The sequence below is a fragment of the Cetorhinus maximus genome, chromosome 28 (genome assembly GCF_964194155.1).
Source record: "Cetorhinus maximus chromosome 28, sCetMax3.hap1.1, whole genome shotgun sequence".
Taxonomy (NCBI): domain Eukaryota; kingdom Metazoa; phylum Chordata; class Chondrichthyes; order Lamniformes; family Cetorhinidae; genus Cetorhinus; species Cetorhinus maximus.
In genome coordinates, this window is record NC_135906.1 from 6,424,652 (window position 1) to 6,439,559 (window position 14,908).

Here is a 14,908-nt window from a genome sequence, read left to right on the forward strand (position 1 = left end):
TCATTTTTGACCAGCCCTTTTAGAATCTTCAGTCAAATCAATACGTTTGATGATTAACATTTTAATAAGGATGTCAAAGTAAGACATTGATCTTAATTAGACACAATAGAAGGAAGATGTTGCCCAGCATTGGATGTTAATGCACTTGTAACTTAAATGCATTTAGCTGCATAGTTCCTGCGGAGATTTTCTATGGAAGGCCACCAACCAGTTTATAGTACCGATTGAAATGATTGTGATCATATTTATGAGCTCGATTGCACACCATCATTGGGTTGAATCATGAGATGAATTGAGCACCGTTGATACATACTGTCTGACTCTATACTTTATATAGTTTGGTCATATGCTGTTTGTGCATTGATTCTTGCCTCATTGCATTGTGTCTGATTACAGGCATTGAGTGGTGTCTGATTGTATAGTGTCCGATTATTATTAATTGTAAATGCACAAGTGATATAATTAAAGACAGGGCAATATCAAAATATAAGCTATGAATACAAGTCAAAAATGTCATAAGTGTCAAGAAACTTAGGTAGGCATCATACACGCTTTATCCATTCACTAGTTTTGGGATCAGCACTGTGGAATTTGAAAGGTACTGCAGATAGGCCAGCATTAAATGAGCAACCATTCAGTGGATGCTTCTTCAATTTTCTCACCTACTTCTTTCACCAATCTGGGGTGGGTTCCATCAGGTCCTGTGTACAGTGGTATGATCCCAAAGAGTCCGATAACTTTTAAAAAGAGATTTTAAATCTCACTGACTGACTCAAAAGGATCATACAACAAGATTTCATGTTTTAACATTTTTGCTGCAACAAACTACTAAAACCAACGTTGAGTAAACATTACTTAGTAGGCAGCTAATACAGTAAACTACAGAAAAGATATCCCCCCTTTAACTCCCTAACACAACTGAAAACCCCCACGCCACATTTAAACATTACACCAGACTTCCCTGCGGAACTGCAGTCTTTACAGGAACCAGTCCAAAGTTACTCTCAGCTTCCAATGGGCTCTCTCCTCCCCGTTTTGATGAGTCGTAATGTCCAATATCCATTAAAAGTCGTTTCCCTCAGTCTTCCGAGAATCTCCGAACTGACTTCCAACAGCAAGGCCCGCTCTGGCTATGCCAAGGTGAACCTTCCAGAGTCCCTCAATTTCCACGGTTCTGTCTCTTTGAATAGAGAATGTGCTCCTACCTGCATTCTGCCTGGTGGTTAGCAGAAAACAGTGTTTTTCCTTGCTGTGTGCAGCAGTTGCTTGTTTCTCTCTGGAACTCTCTCACTCTCTGTGTCCAGGGTCTCTGAATCTGATTGCCTGAAGGACTGTAGGTTTGCACAAAGCCAGCTGCTTCTGCCACTGTGGTTGGGTGTGAAAGCTGGCACTTGGATTTCAATAGGACTTGACCTGGGCCCCTAATCCCCATGGCAACCAGGTCACATTGACTTATCGCCAGGCAGAACTAGGAAGAAGTCACGTGCTCCATTTTACCTTGAATTAAAATAGTGTAAAAAAAACATTTTATGAAGCCTCCCACTCTTAACAATAAAAATATTTTAAGTCCCACTAGTTTTCCCTTATCACTTTTCCCCTGATCTAAGATGAGCACTTTTTGAATGTCACTTTGCTGTCTAATTAGATATTGAGTATTGTCCAATTACTTACTGATTGTTGGTGTTGAGTGGACATGGAGTGGTGACTGATGATATGAATTGGATGGTGTCTGATGACATGTGTGTAATAACATTTCTCGAATAGTGTCTCATGTTATATTAACGTGCATAGGGTCATTCCTGATGACATTCATTATGTAGTGCCAACAACAGCATCTTGTATTTATATAGCACCATAGCTTACAAAACGTCCCAAGGTGCTTCACAGCTGCGATATGAAACAAAATTTGACACTGAACCACAAAAAGGAGTTGTTCAAGGCAGATGACCAAAAACAAAAAATAAGGAGTATCTCAAAGGGAGGAAAGAGAGGTAAAGATGGGGAATTCCAAACCGTAGGCACTTGGTGGTTGGAGGCAGGCCACCCTTGGTGAAATGATTGAAATCAGGACACTGAAGAGGCCAGAACTAGAGGAGCTCAAAGATCACAGAGGGTGTGGGGTTGGAGGAGATTACAGAGCTAGGGAGGGGCAAGGCCATAGAGAGATTTGAAAACCAGGATCAGAATTTTAAAATTGAGGCATTGCTTTACTGGCAGCTGATGTAGATTATAGTGATTCATTAGTATGCCATTTTTTAATACATTCATGGGCTGTGAGCTTTTCTGGGAAAGCCCATCCCTGCCTGCCCTTGAGGAGGTGGTGGTGAGCTGCTACCTTTAATTGCTGCAGTCACACCCACAGTGCTGTTAGGGAGGGAGTTCTGGGTTTTTGACCCAGCGACAGTGAAGGAGCGGGAGTATAGTTCCAAGCCAGGATAGTGTGTGGTTTGGAGGGGAACTTGCAAGTGGTGCTTTTCCCACACATTTTCCTTCCCTTCCCTAGGTGCTGGAGGTTGTGGGTTTGGAAGGCACTGTCGAAGGAGGCTTGGCGAGTTGCTGTATAGCACCCTGTATGTGGTACATACTGCTTCCACTGTGTGTCGCTGGTGGAGGAAGTGAATGTTTACGGTGATGGATGGGGTGCCAGTCACACAGGTAGCTTTGTCCTGTTGAGCTTCTTGAGTGTTGTTGGAGCTACACTCATCCAGGCAAATGGGGAGTATTCCATCACACTCCTGACTTGTGCCTTGTAGATGGTGGACAGGCTTTAGGGAGTCAGGAGGTGAGTTAATTGTCACAGGATTCCCAGCTTCTGACCTGCTTTTGTAGCCACAGTATTTACATAGCTGGGCCAGTCACGCTTTCAGTCAATGGTGACTCCCAGGATGATGTTGGTATGGAATTCAGTGATGGTAGTTCCATTGAATTTCCAGGAGAGAGGATTAGGTTCTCTCATGTTGGAGATGGATGTTGCCCGGCACTTGTGTAGCATAAGTGTCAGCCCATGCCTGAATTTTGTCCAGGACTTGTTCGTGTTGGCATGGACTGTTCAGTATCTGAGCAGAGGGGAAGATCATTGAAGTAGTTGAGATGGTTGGGCCTAAAATGCTACCCTGAGGAATTCCTGCAATGATGTTTTGGGGCCTCCAAAAACCACAACCATCTTTCTTTGTGCTAGCCCAATTGGTGGAGAAATTTCTCCCGATTCCCATTTTCTTTGATTTAGCTAGGACTCCTTGATACCACAATTGGTTAAATACTGCCTTCGTATCAAGGGCAGTCACTCTCACCTTGCCTCTTGAATTCAGCTGTTTTATCTGTGGCTGGACAAAAGCTGTAGTGAGGTCTGGAGTTCGATGGCTCTGGCAGAACCCAAACTGAGCATCAGTGAGCAGATTTTGCTGGGTAAGTGCCGTTTAGCTAGGATAGATTGGTTGGGAGGCAATTATCAAGAGTGGATTTGTCCTGTTTTTTGTGGACAGGACACACCTGGACAATTTTCCATATCAGCAGGTTTGTGATTTAGCTGTACTTGGAACATCTTGGCTAGGGGTTGGTTCTGGAGCACAGTTCTGAGTACTATAGGCCTTTGCTGTGTCCAGTGTCTGTCCACTGGAGTGAATCAAATTGGCTGAAGACCGGCGGCTGTGACAGTCAGGAGGAGCCCGAGATGGATCGTCCACTTGACACTTTCAGCTGAAGACAGTTGCAAATGTTTCAGCCTTGTCATTTGCACTGATTTCCCATCCTTGAGGATGGGGAGTTTTGTGGAGCCTCCTCCTCTGATTAGTTGTTTAATTGTCCGTCACCATTAATGACAGGATGTGGCAGGACTGCAGAGCTTTGATCAGATCCGTTGATGGTAGGATTGCTTAGCTCTGTCTGTTAGCTGCTGCTTCCACTGTTTAGCATACTCATAGTTCTGTGTTGCATGGCGGTGTTTGTTGTCCAGCTTTATTACTACTTTTTTTATTACTGGGTGGCTGTTGGGTATCAGGTCTTGAGTCTGTTTTTCTCCTTGCTGCCAGCACGTCTGTGCTCCTGGTGCAAATGTAGGTTGGGTGTCAAAGGTTCTGCCCAGGGTAACTAGTACTGTCACCTGGTTTGTTCTGGTCTAAGACATGGCTGTCGTGTTAATGGTCACCTGGCGTCCCCCAGCACTAGCAGAGTATGTGGTTAGGGATGTTGAGTCACAGTTGAGCTGTGTTTCTGCAATGATGTGGCAGATCCTCAGCTGTGTCCCGGGTCAAAACCGGCTGAACCGAGTTTGCGGCAGCTCAGCTGAGTTTCAGAACTGCTTCTGGGGGAAATGGTTCAAAAATAAAACTGGCTGTTAGACTTCAAAATACCAGAGCAGGGGCTGGCTGAGATAATAACAACTCCTTGCCTCAGTATGCTTCTCTGAAAAGTGTGGCTAAAGGTTTCGTACACTCCGATGCTGTTCAGGAACACCTGGCATCCCTGCAATTTGCTTCCAAATTGAGCTGGGGTTTGAATTTGGTGCTTTGTGCTCTAGTGGAACATGAGAAAACCCAAGCTGATTTAGTTTCCTAAAAATACAAAAGTCCTCTCCCAGACCACATCCCCTCTCTCCCCCCCCACCAAAAACAACTTTCTGAATGCTTATCGTTGCTCTTCTATGATGCTTTGGAAATCAGGAGAAGGTGTATGAATCTACATCTATAGCTGTGTTTACACAAACACAGAGCCAGTCAGGACTCCAGTGCTGTTCGCTGTGATCTCTCCATTTGCTTTGTTCTGCAGTAAATAGATCGATTTATAAAGCAGAGGAGATGGAGCCTCGCTGCCCATACAGGGTGTCACCTATATCCAAGTTGGGTTGAGGGAGTTGCTTCCACTGCTGTTCTCCAATAAGCTGCTGGGTCGTGTGAGAATGAAACCATCTTTATTACCTCCTGAGCTCTGTTTGAGCCCATGGTGAAAATCGTGAAGTAGGGATGGGGCCCCTGCATCCCACCAATTAGAGTTAAAACCAATTAGGGTCGCAATTCCAGAGTTAATGACTGTATTTGATAAATGCCACTCCGGCAAGTTTTTACAGGGAAGTCAGCGCCTTTCTGGCTGAAGCTAGATTATAATGGTATTTTATACCTGCCTTTCAGAGCTGGTGTACAAGTAGGCATGTCCTTAAGAAACCCTGTTCAAACATCAGGAAGTAGTTTGAAAAATGAACATAAAATCTTTGAACAAGACGTTCTAACATTAAACGCTTATTCAGCTACTGTTTTATAACTTGGGGTTCTTTTTCGAAAGTAAAGTTTAAAAACTGGGAGTGGTGGTGGCAACATTGGGAATGGAAATTGGAAAGAAGCAGCCTGAGTGCTTTGTCACCCCCAGGGCGAGATTCCTTCCTGTTTGCGCAACTCAACAGATGACAAAATACAGAATGGGTTGACCAGAATAAGATTGCTCTTCCAATAGTTTGTTTACTTGTAATGCAGACAAACCTGTAAATTAAATGGAGTATGAGATAACCATGTTTCTTCTCCCTCTGTGATTCCTTTGATAAAATAGATATTTCACTCTGCACGCCTTTTCAGTGTAAAATAGGGTTCACACCCTGCCCCCTGTATAACGTCACACCGGATTCGGACTCTGCTCCAGCTCAAAAGTCAAATGCTGCAGATGCCTGGAAATCTGAAATAGGCTCAATACTCGGCAAGTCAGACAACGTCTGTGGAAAGAGAAACAAGTGAGGAGCAGGCCTGGAGCCCTGTTCTGAAAAATGGTTATTGACCTTGACTGTCATCTGTGTTACTCTTCCCCACAAATGCTGCCTGAGTTGCTGAATATAACCAACATTTTGTTTCGCACTATGTTCCCTGTGTGGATTACGCTCACACCCTGCTCCCTGTAGAGTGTCAAATGGGGTCCATTCCCTATTATCTCTACAGATATAGTGGTAGCGTATTATACTTTACTGATCAGAAGTAGTAGTAGAATTCCTGGACTTAATTCTGCTAAAAACAATACTGATTAAATGCGTGCCTGGGTCCAAATGCACTGGAAATTTCACTTGTATTTAATTCTATGTCTAGTTCATCCTATTTGTATTTTGTTGTTTGGGAGTTTTGGACGGGCTATTTATATCGGTGGAGAAAACATGAGATTGAACATCAAGATCTGTTAGTATTAGCAAGTTGGAATATGGAGATCTGCAGGATGTATATTCAGCCTGAGGTACCACTGAACACATCTATGTGGCCCATGAAGATGAGCAGGAGCACTGCTCCTATCCGAAGATGGGATGAATCTACTTTAGGAATGTTTGCATGTGTTAATATATGGCCTTTCTTTTTTTTTCTTTCTAAAGCCAAGCCAGAGCTAAGCCTCCTTGAGCTGAGAATTGAAGAGTTGCGGCATCACTTTCGTGTGGAACATGCTGTGTCGGAAGGGGCGAAAAACGTGCTTCGCCTGCTGGGGTCGGGGAAGGTTCATGATAAGAAAGCACTGTCTGAGGTAAAGAATCAGAAACCAAATGTTCTTTGGATGCAACCTCCCTACGTGTCGTGTACTCAGTGATAGTTGGGCTGTTGCTTGACATCAGTCCGCTTTTGGCTTTCATTTTGTCACACACACAACTGTGGCTTTGAGCTTGTGTTTAAAATGCATAAGAACCTGTCACTGAGAATTACTTTGCAATTCGCTCTTATTGCTCACTACACCTTGTAGTTCTACAGCTGTTTAGTGTGGCCAGTTTAATTGATTTTCCTATACTCCCTTTGTTTATCTTGAAACTCTAGGCTTGTATTGCGGAAGATAGATATGTATTGGAAGTCAAAAGAAGGGGTTGGGGTAAGAAAAAGACAAGGTGCTTGACCGGTTAGGTAAATAGAAATATCTGTGTAAATTAAAGGCTTCTAATACTCATCTGAACAGAGTTGGTTCAGCTGAAGAAAATGAAGGCTAAATGATCAGCTAACAGGCGAATGGAAAAGAGGATCATAGACAATGGTGGAAGGATTAGGAGAATTCTTTTCAGTTATGTAAAGTGTAGAGAAATGTGAAAGAATGTGCTGGCCATTAGAGGATGTTCAAAGTCAGATTACAAAGGACTTGCTGGTTTGACAGAAGCTTGAAATGAGTGCTTTGCATTGATCTTCTCTCTCGAAGATGATCAACTATTAGAATTGAATAATTTCTAATAATAAAACTGGCAATATTAAAGTAGGTGAATATTATTTTGTATCTGAAAAATTTTTGAGCAACCTGGCCTGATGATATCCACCCGAGGGCCCTAAGGGTAGTGGGAAATCTGCAGTCCCCTCACCCAGGTATTTTTAACAGCTCACTGCATTGTGGGATGGTTCCTGTGGGCTGGAAGGAGACCAGTATAGCCCCCATCTTTAAAAAAGTTGACAAGAAGGATCTGGGTAGCTACAGACCCATTAGTTCAACATCAATAATAGGAAATGTGCATGAGGGAATGCTCAAGAATGCCATATATGTAAATTGGATAGTGGGACCTATATGGGAGACCCAATTTGTCTTGATTAAAATGAAATCATGTCTTACAAATCTGATTGTATTCCTTGAAGTTATGAAGACGGTGAATGAGGGAAGCCAAGTAGTCATTGTCTACTTAGTCTTCCATAAGGTTTTTGACGAGGTATAGTACAAGAGGCTTTTCTATGAGGTTGAAGTCTCTGGTGTTAGTGGTAATATATTGAGCTGGATTGGGAACTGGCTGCCAGGACATAGGTCATAAATAGTTATGGATGCATTTTGGATCTGTTTGGAGATTAATCACCAGTGGTGTCCCTTAGGAATCGGCCTTGGAATTTTTGCTCTTTGTTTTTATTAATTACTTGGACATTGGTGTCTCATGCACAATCTGTCAGTTTGAAGATTATTCCAAAACCTCTGAGAGTGTCAGGACTGTGAATGATTCTTAACTTTATTTTTAATTCTATCATGAGATGTGGATGTTGCTGGCAAGGCCAGCATTTCTTCCTGAATGCCCTTGAGCTGAGTGGCATGCTAGGCCATTTCTGAGGGCAGCTAAGAGTCACATGTAGGCCAGACTGGGTTTTTCTGACAATCGATGATAATTGTCATGCTCACCATTACTGAGACTAGCTTTATATTCCAAATTTATTAATTGGATATAAATTCATATGGAATAGGAGAAGTAGGCCATTCAGCCCCTTGAGCCTGCTCCGTTATTCAATAAGATAATGGCTGATCTGTTTGTGTTTTGAATTTCAGATTCTCATCTACCCCCGATAACCTTTGATTCCCTCGCCTAACTAGAATCTATCTACCTGCCACCTTAAAAATATTCAGTGACACCGCCTTTGGAGGCAGAGAGTTCCAAAGTCGCACAACCCTCAGAAAAAAACTCTCATCCTGTCCTATAAGGATCACCTCTAACTTTAAAACAGTGCCCCCTAGTTCTGGACTCTCCCACAAGAGGAAACATCCTTTCCACATCCACCTTGTCAAGGCCGCTCAGGATCTTATATACTTCAAGTTACTCCGCACTCTTCTAAAACTCCAGTGGAAACAAGCCTAGCCTATCCAACCTATTCTCATAAGACAACCCACTCATTCCAGGTATCAATCTAGTAAACCTCCTTTGAACCGCCTCCAATGTATTTACATCCTTCCCTTAAATAAGGAGACCAAAACTGCGCACACTATTCGAGATGTGCTCATGATGTGGTCAGATGTGAAGCATATAATGTTCAATTCCTTGCGTAATAAAGGATAGCATTCCATTAGCCTTCTTGTTTACTAGCTGTACATGCGTACTAACTTTTTGTGACTCTTGCACTAGAACTCCTAGATCCCTCTGCAGCTTGGAGTTCTGCACCCGTTCTCTGTTTAAGTAATACCCTGTTTTTTTATTCCTCCTGCCAAAGTGAACAACTCCACATTTTCCCACATTAAACTCCATTTGTCAGATCTTTGCCCACTCACTCAACCTATCTACATCCATCTGCAACCTCCTCATGTCCTCTTCACAACATACTTTCCCATCTACCTTTGCCTCATCTGCAAATTTAGCTACCATGCCTTCACTCTCCTCATCTAAGTCATTGATGTAAATTGTAAAATGTTGAGGCCCCAGTACAGACCCCTGCGGGACTCCACTCATCGCATCCTGCCAGTCTGAAAAAGACCCATTTAATCATACTCTGTTTTCTGCCAGCCAGCCAATCTTCTATCTATGCTAATATGTTACCCCCAAAACCTGAGCTTTTATTGTCTGCAATGACTTATGATGTAGCACCTTGTCAAATGCCTTCTGGAAATCCAAGTACAGAATGTCTACAGACTCCCCTTTATCCACAGCACATGTTACTCCTTCAAAAAACTTCAATAAATTGATTAATCATGATTTCCCATGCTCACTCGTCCTGATTACCTTGAGTTACTCTAAGTGCCCAGCTATAATCTCCTTAATGTTTGATTCTAGCACCTTCCCCACAATAGACATCAAGCTAACTGGCCTATAGTTTCCTGTTTTCTGCCTTCCTCCCTTCTTGAATAGGGGGTTATACTTGCTACTTTCCAGTCTGATGGAACCTTTCTACAATCTAAGGAATTTTGGAAAATTAACACCAACACATCTACCACCTCATTAGCACCTCTTTTAACACCTTAGGATGAAGTCCATCTGGACCTGGAGACTTGTCAGCCCCCAGCTCCATCAGTTTGTACAGAACTGCTTCCCTAATGATTGTAATTTCTCCAAGTTTCCCTCTCCCTTCCACTTCCTGATTTACAGCTATTACTAGAAAGTTCTTATCCTCTATAGTGAAGACAGAAGCAAAATATTTGTTCATTTCATCTGCTGTTTCCTTATTATCTACTATTAACTCTCCATTCTCACTCTCTAGAGGACCAACATTCACTTTTTCTACTCTTTTCCTGTTTAAATACCTGTATAAACTCTTGCTGTCTGTTTTTACATTTCTAACTAGCTTCCTCTCATACTCTAATTCCTTTCTCCTGATTAACCTTTTAGTTATTCTCTGCCTTTATATTCTGACCAATCGTCTGACCTGCCGCTTATCTTTGCTCAGTTTTATGCTTTTTCCTTAGGTTTGATGCTTTCCTCAACTTCTTTAGTTATCCACGGATGGTGGGTCCTCCCTTTAGAACTTTTCTTTATAGTAGGAAAATGCATATTCTGTGTATTCTAAAATATCCTCTTTAGTGTCTGCCACTGCTTCCCTATTGATGTATCCCCAAGCTTAGTATCCCAGTTCACTTTAGCTGGCTCGGCTTTCATGCCCACATAATTGCCCTTATTTAAGTTTAAAATACCAGCCTTAGACCCACTGTTCTCCCTTTCAAACTGGATGTAAAATTCAATCATATTATGGTCGCTGCTACCCAGGGGTGCCTTTACTCTGAGGTCATTAATTAACCCTGTCACATTACACAATGCCAAATCTGATAATACCTGTTCTCTGGTTGGTCCAGAATGTGCTGCTCTAAAAAAACTATCTTGAAAGCATTCTATGAACTCCTCATCCAGCCTACTACTGCCAGTTTGATTTTTCCAGTTTATATGTAGATTAAGATCACCCATGATTATTGCCATCTCTTTATCACAAGCACCCAATAAGTCGTCTTGTATACTTTGTCCTACATTGTAGTTACTGTTCGGGGGCCGGTAGACCACTCCCACTAGTGACTTCTTTCCCCTACTATTCCTAATCTCCACCCAAACCGATTCTACATCCTGATCTCCTGAACCAAGGTCATCTCTAACTATTGCACCAATGCCATTCTTGATTAACAGTGCTACCCCTCCACCTTTACCTATCTTCCTATTCTTCTTGAATGTCATACACCCCTCAATATCCAGGACCCAACCTTGTCATCCTGTAGCCACGTCTCCGTAATGGCTATCTGATCATATTTATTTGCTTCATTGTGCACTATCAATTCATTTACTTTGTTTATGAATGCTACGTGCATTCAGATACAGAGCCTTTTTGTCTTTTTGTTATCTTTGTAACACCTAGTCTTGCCTATGGTATATTCTTGGGTTTTATCTCTCAGTGCTTTCCTGCTATTCTATGGCCCTCACTTCCCATATTACTATTATGGACTCCTGCTTTGAATCTACCCCTTGATTTGCCACATCTACCAAAGCTTGATCCCTCACCACCACCCCCCCCCGCCACACCCCTGCCTTGTTTAGTTTAAAACCCTCTCTATTTCCCTAGCTAAGCGATTCGCAAGAACACTGGTCCCAGCATGGTTCAGTTGTAGACCGTCCTAACAGTACATCCCCCACTTTCTCCAGTACTGGTGCCAGTGCCCCACAAACCGGACCTCACTTCTCCCACACCTTTCTTTGAGCCACGCATTCATCTCTTAATTGCCCTATCCTAATTTGCACGTGACTCAGGTAATAATCCAGAAATTATTACCTTTGAGGTTCTGCTTCTTAATTTGGTGCCTAGCTTCTCATACTGACCATGCAGAACCTCCTTCCTCATCCTGCCTATGTCGTTAGTACCTACATGGACCTTGAAGATTGGATTTTCCCGTTCCAACTGTAAGTTCCTCTCCAGCCCTGAGCAGATGTCCCAAACCCTGGTATTGGGCAGGCAACACAGCCTCCTGGACTCTCACTCTTTGCTGCAGAGAACAGTGTCAATCCCCCTCACTATATCCCTTACTGCCACTACATTCCTGTTTGTTCCCCCTGCTTGAACGGCTTCCTGAATCACAGTGCCATGGCCAGCCTGCTCATCCACCTTGCAGACCTCCCTTTTGTCCACACAGATTGTGAACACCTCAAACTTGCTTGACAATTGCAAAGTCTAAGGCTCCTCCACTACTGTCTGCTCAGTCCCATTACCTGCTTCACTGATGGTCCCATCCTCCTGTCCCTCATTGCTGACCAAAACAGATGACCCTATTCTAAGAGGCGTGACCGTCTTCTGGAACAAAGTATCCAGGTGTTCCTCCTCCTCCCTTATGTTGCGCATTGTGTGCAGTTTGGCTTCTAGTTCAATAATCCTGAGCTGGAATTCCTCTAGTTGCTTATACTTTCTGTAGACGTGTTTGTCCTGGATTGCCTTGGCGTCCAAATATCCTACATTCCACAGCTGCAACGTAACACCTGTCCTGCCATTGTTACTTATGTTATTTAGTTAACTTAATTTAATTACTCACGTGATTAATTTAGAATAATTCCTATGTATGTACCTCTCTCTCCCCCCCCCCCCCCAAACAACGCATCAAATTCTCACATGAACCTAATTCGCTACTCACTCAGTCTCCGTCTCGCTCCGGCATAGTCACCTGTGTCCTCATGTGCTCCTTACTGACTGTGCGGTTGAAAATCCTGTCTCTTTGAGTCACTAGCTAGTTTAGCTCCCTGCTACAGTAATTAACGCCACTTGAACCAACTGCTTTCAGGTGATTGACAGATAACTGCCACTCCAGGCAGTTCTCTGGTTAACAAGCTAATCTAACTTACTGAAGGTTAGTACCATGTCAGAGCTTGATTCTTAACCTGTAGTTAAAATCTGAAAAGGACGACTTGGAAGAGTGTAGTGTTATGTATTTGGATTGGGTGAACACTCAACATTCACCCTCTCTTTCAGGGAAAAGCATTAAAGAAGATGGAGAAAGAGAAGTCATCCAGTCCAGATAGGATGCATCCTAGGTTCTTGAGGGAAGGATGGGTGGAAATTGCGGAGGAACTAGCCACGATCTCCCAGTCCTCTCCCAGGAGGTCATTTGGTTTTGGGTGGCGTAGAACATGTATATTTTGTGATACACAAGCTACTAGAATTATGTAGGACATGCTGGATGTGGCAGAGGGTCTTTATCTATCCGTCATTATACAGGGGTGTTTCTCACTTCACTTGTATCTGTGAAAGTTCTTTGCCTCATTTTAAATCTTCTTGAATTTTTAATTGGTGGGGTCAGGGTTATCCAATAATCCAGTGAGTAACAAGGTTTTGTTTGAAGTTTGGAAATATTAACAATGACCACTCCAAGTGCGGAAGATGAATGGGAACACCACCTTGGTCATGGGTATGGCTAGTTCTGGAGCACAAATCTTCAGTAGTACAGTCGAGATGTTGATAGGACCCATAGCGTTTGCAGTATCCAGTGCCTTCAGTTATTTCTTGATATCACTTAAGAGCGAAAGGGAATTGGCTGAAGGCTGGTGTCTGTGCTGGTGGGCGCCTCAGGAAGAGGCTGAGATGGATCATACACTCGGCATTTCTGGCTGAAGATGGCTGCAAGTGCTTCAGCTTCGTCTTTTGCTCTGATGTGCTGGGCTTCGCCATCACTGAGAATAGGGATGGCCTCCTTCCTGATAGTTGTTTAATTGTCCACCATCATTCTTGACCTTTGCTAACGCATACATGTGGGCATGGTGTTGTAGCTTTCCAAATTGGCATCTTAGTTGTCGGTGCTGCTCCGGAACTCCTCATTGAACTCGAGTTGGTCCCCTGGCTTGATGGTAATGGCACAATGAGGGATCTATCTGGCCGTGAGGTTGCAGATTGTGATTGAATACAATTTTGCTGCTGCTGATGGCCCACATCACCCAGTTCTGAGCTGTTAGATCAGTTCTGAATCTATCCCAAGATAAAAGCAAAATACTGGAAACCTGAAATAAAAACAGAACATGCTGGAAAGACTCAGCAGGTCTGGAAGCATCTGTGGAGAGAGAAAGAGTTAGTGTTTCGGACCTGTGTGACTCTTCTTCAGAGCTCGAAATGTTAACTCTATTTCTCTCTCTATAGATGCTGCCAGACCTGCTGAGTCTTTCCAGCATTTTCTGTTTTTTATTTCTGAATCTATTGCTTTTGGTATCGTTTTTGTGCCACACAGCAAAATGGAGGCTATCCCCAATGTGAAGAGGGAACTTTGTCTCCACAAGGTCCATTGTCGTGGTATTGGACAGAAGCATCTGCTACAGGTAGATGAGATCAAGTAGAGTTTTCCATCGTGTTGGTTCTCACCACCTCTTGCAGGCCCAGTCTGGAAGATATGTCCTTCAGAACTTGGCCAGTTCAGTCAGTAGTTGTGCTATCAAGCCGCTCTTAATGAAGGACAGACATTGATGCTTTAGAAAAAATAAGACAGATATAAAAATTTGCTTCAATACCGGTTTGTTTTCTCTCCAACCTCAGTGATTAGATTTACTAGCCTAGGTCATTCCTATCCACCAAAGATCGATGGGAACCAGTAAACAGAACTTGCTGTCCAAAATGGTGTAATGTACTGATGCTTAGATAGTGAGCTCAAGTGGAAGGCAGGCAGGGTATTATGGTAGAGGGCGAAGGGTTTGGCACTCAAAGCTTTTTTGCAGGAAATTCTGGGAACCAGCAGGTGGAGCAGGTTCACAGGCTTGAACTGCACGGGCGAACTCTACATCACTTGTGCTTTTTCTCCTCAGTCCCTTGCAGCAGAGAGATTCCTGCGATTAGCTAGCAGAATTGTTGCATTGAATTATCCACAGCATGGATGAAACTTGATGTCAGTTAATACGCATGTTTGCGCTCACAACAATACTTGTATGTTCAGAGCACACTTAATTGAGACAATGAGGTGGACATCACATCAAGATCCATGGGAAATCTGAGAGCTGGCATGTGTGTTAATGGTAATGCCAGCCCCACATCTCAAATCAGCCACGACTCTAACTCCTTTCTAGAATGATTTTAGGAATCAGCTTCCATCATCTTTTCAAATAGAGTATTCCAAATCCTGACCACTCTGACTGAAAACATTTCTTCTCATTCTCCCTGCAAACCGCTACCCCCCCTCCTCCCCCCCCCCCCTCCCCCCCCCCGCCCCAAAAGCCTAAATTTAACATCTTGTGTACCTTTTATTTTAACGCTACCCCCACCTTCTCCATCAGACGTGCCAGGTACTGGAAATGTACTTACTG

At 43.2% G+C, this 14,908-nt stretch overlaps 1 protein-coding gene across 1 annotated transcript in view; it reads left to right on the forward strand.

The window, feature by feature from the left end:
* Window positions 1–14,908, forward strand: part of LOC144668787 (serine/threonine-protein kinase N2-like) — a 171,062-nt gene that overhangs the window by 69,649 nt on the left and 86,505 nt on the right. Inside the window, exon 5 of the mRNA XM_078531123.1 lies at window positions 6,335–6,480. Coding sequence (XP_078387249.1) covers window positions 6,335–6,480 — 146 coding nt within the window. The remainder of the gene's footprint in view (window positions 1–6,334; window positions 6,481–14,908) is intronic.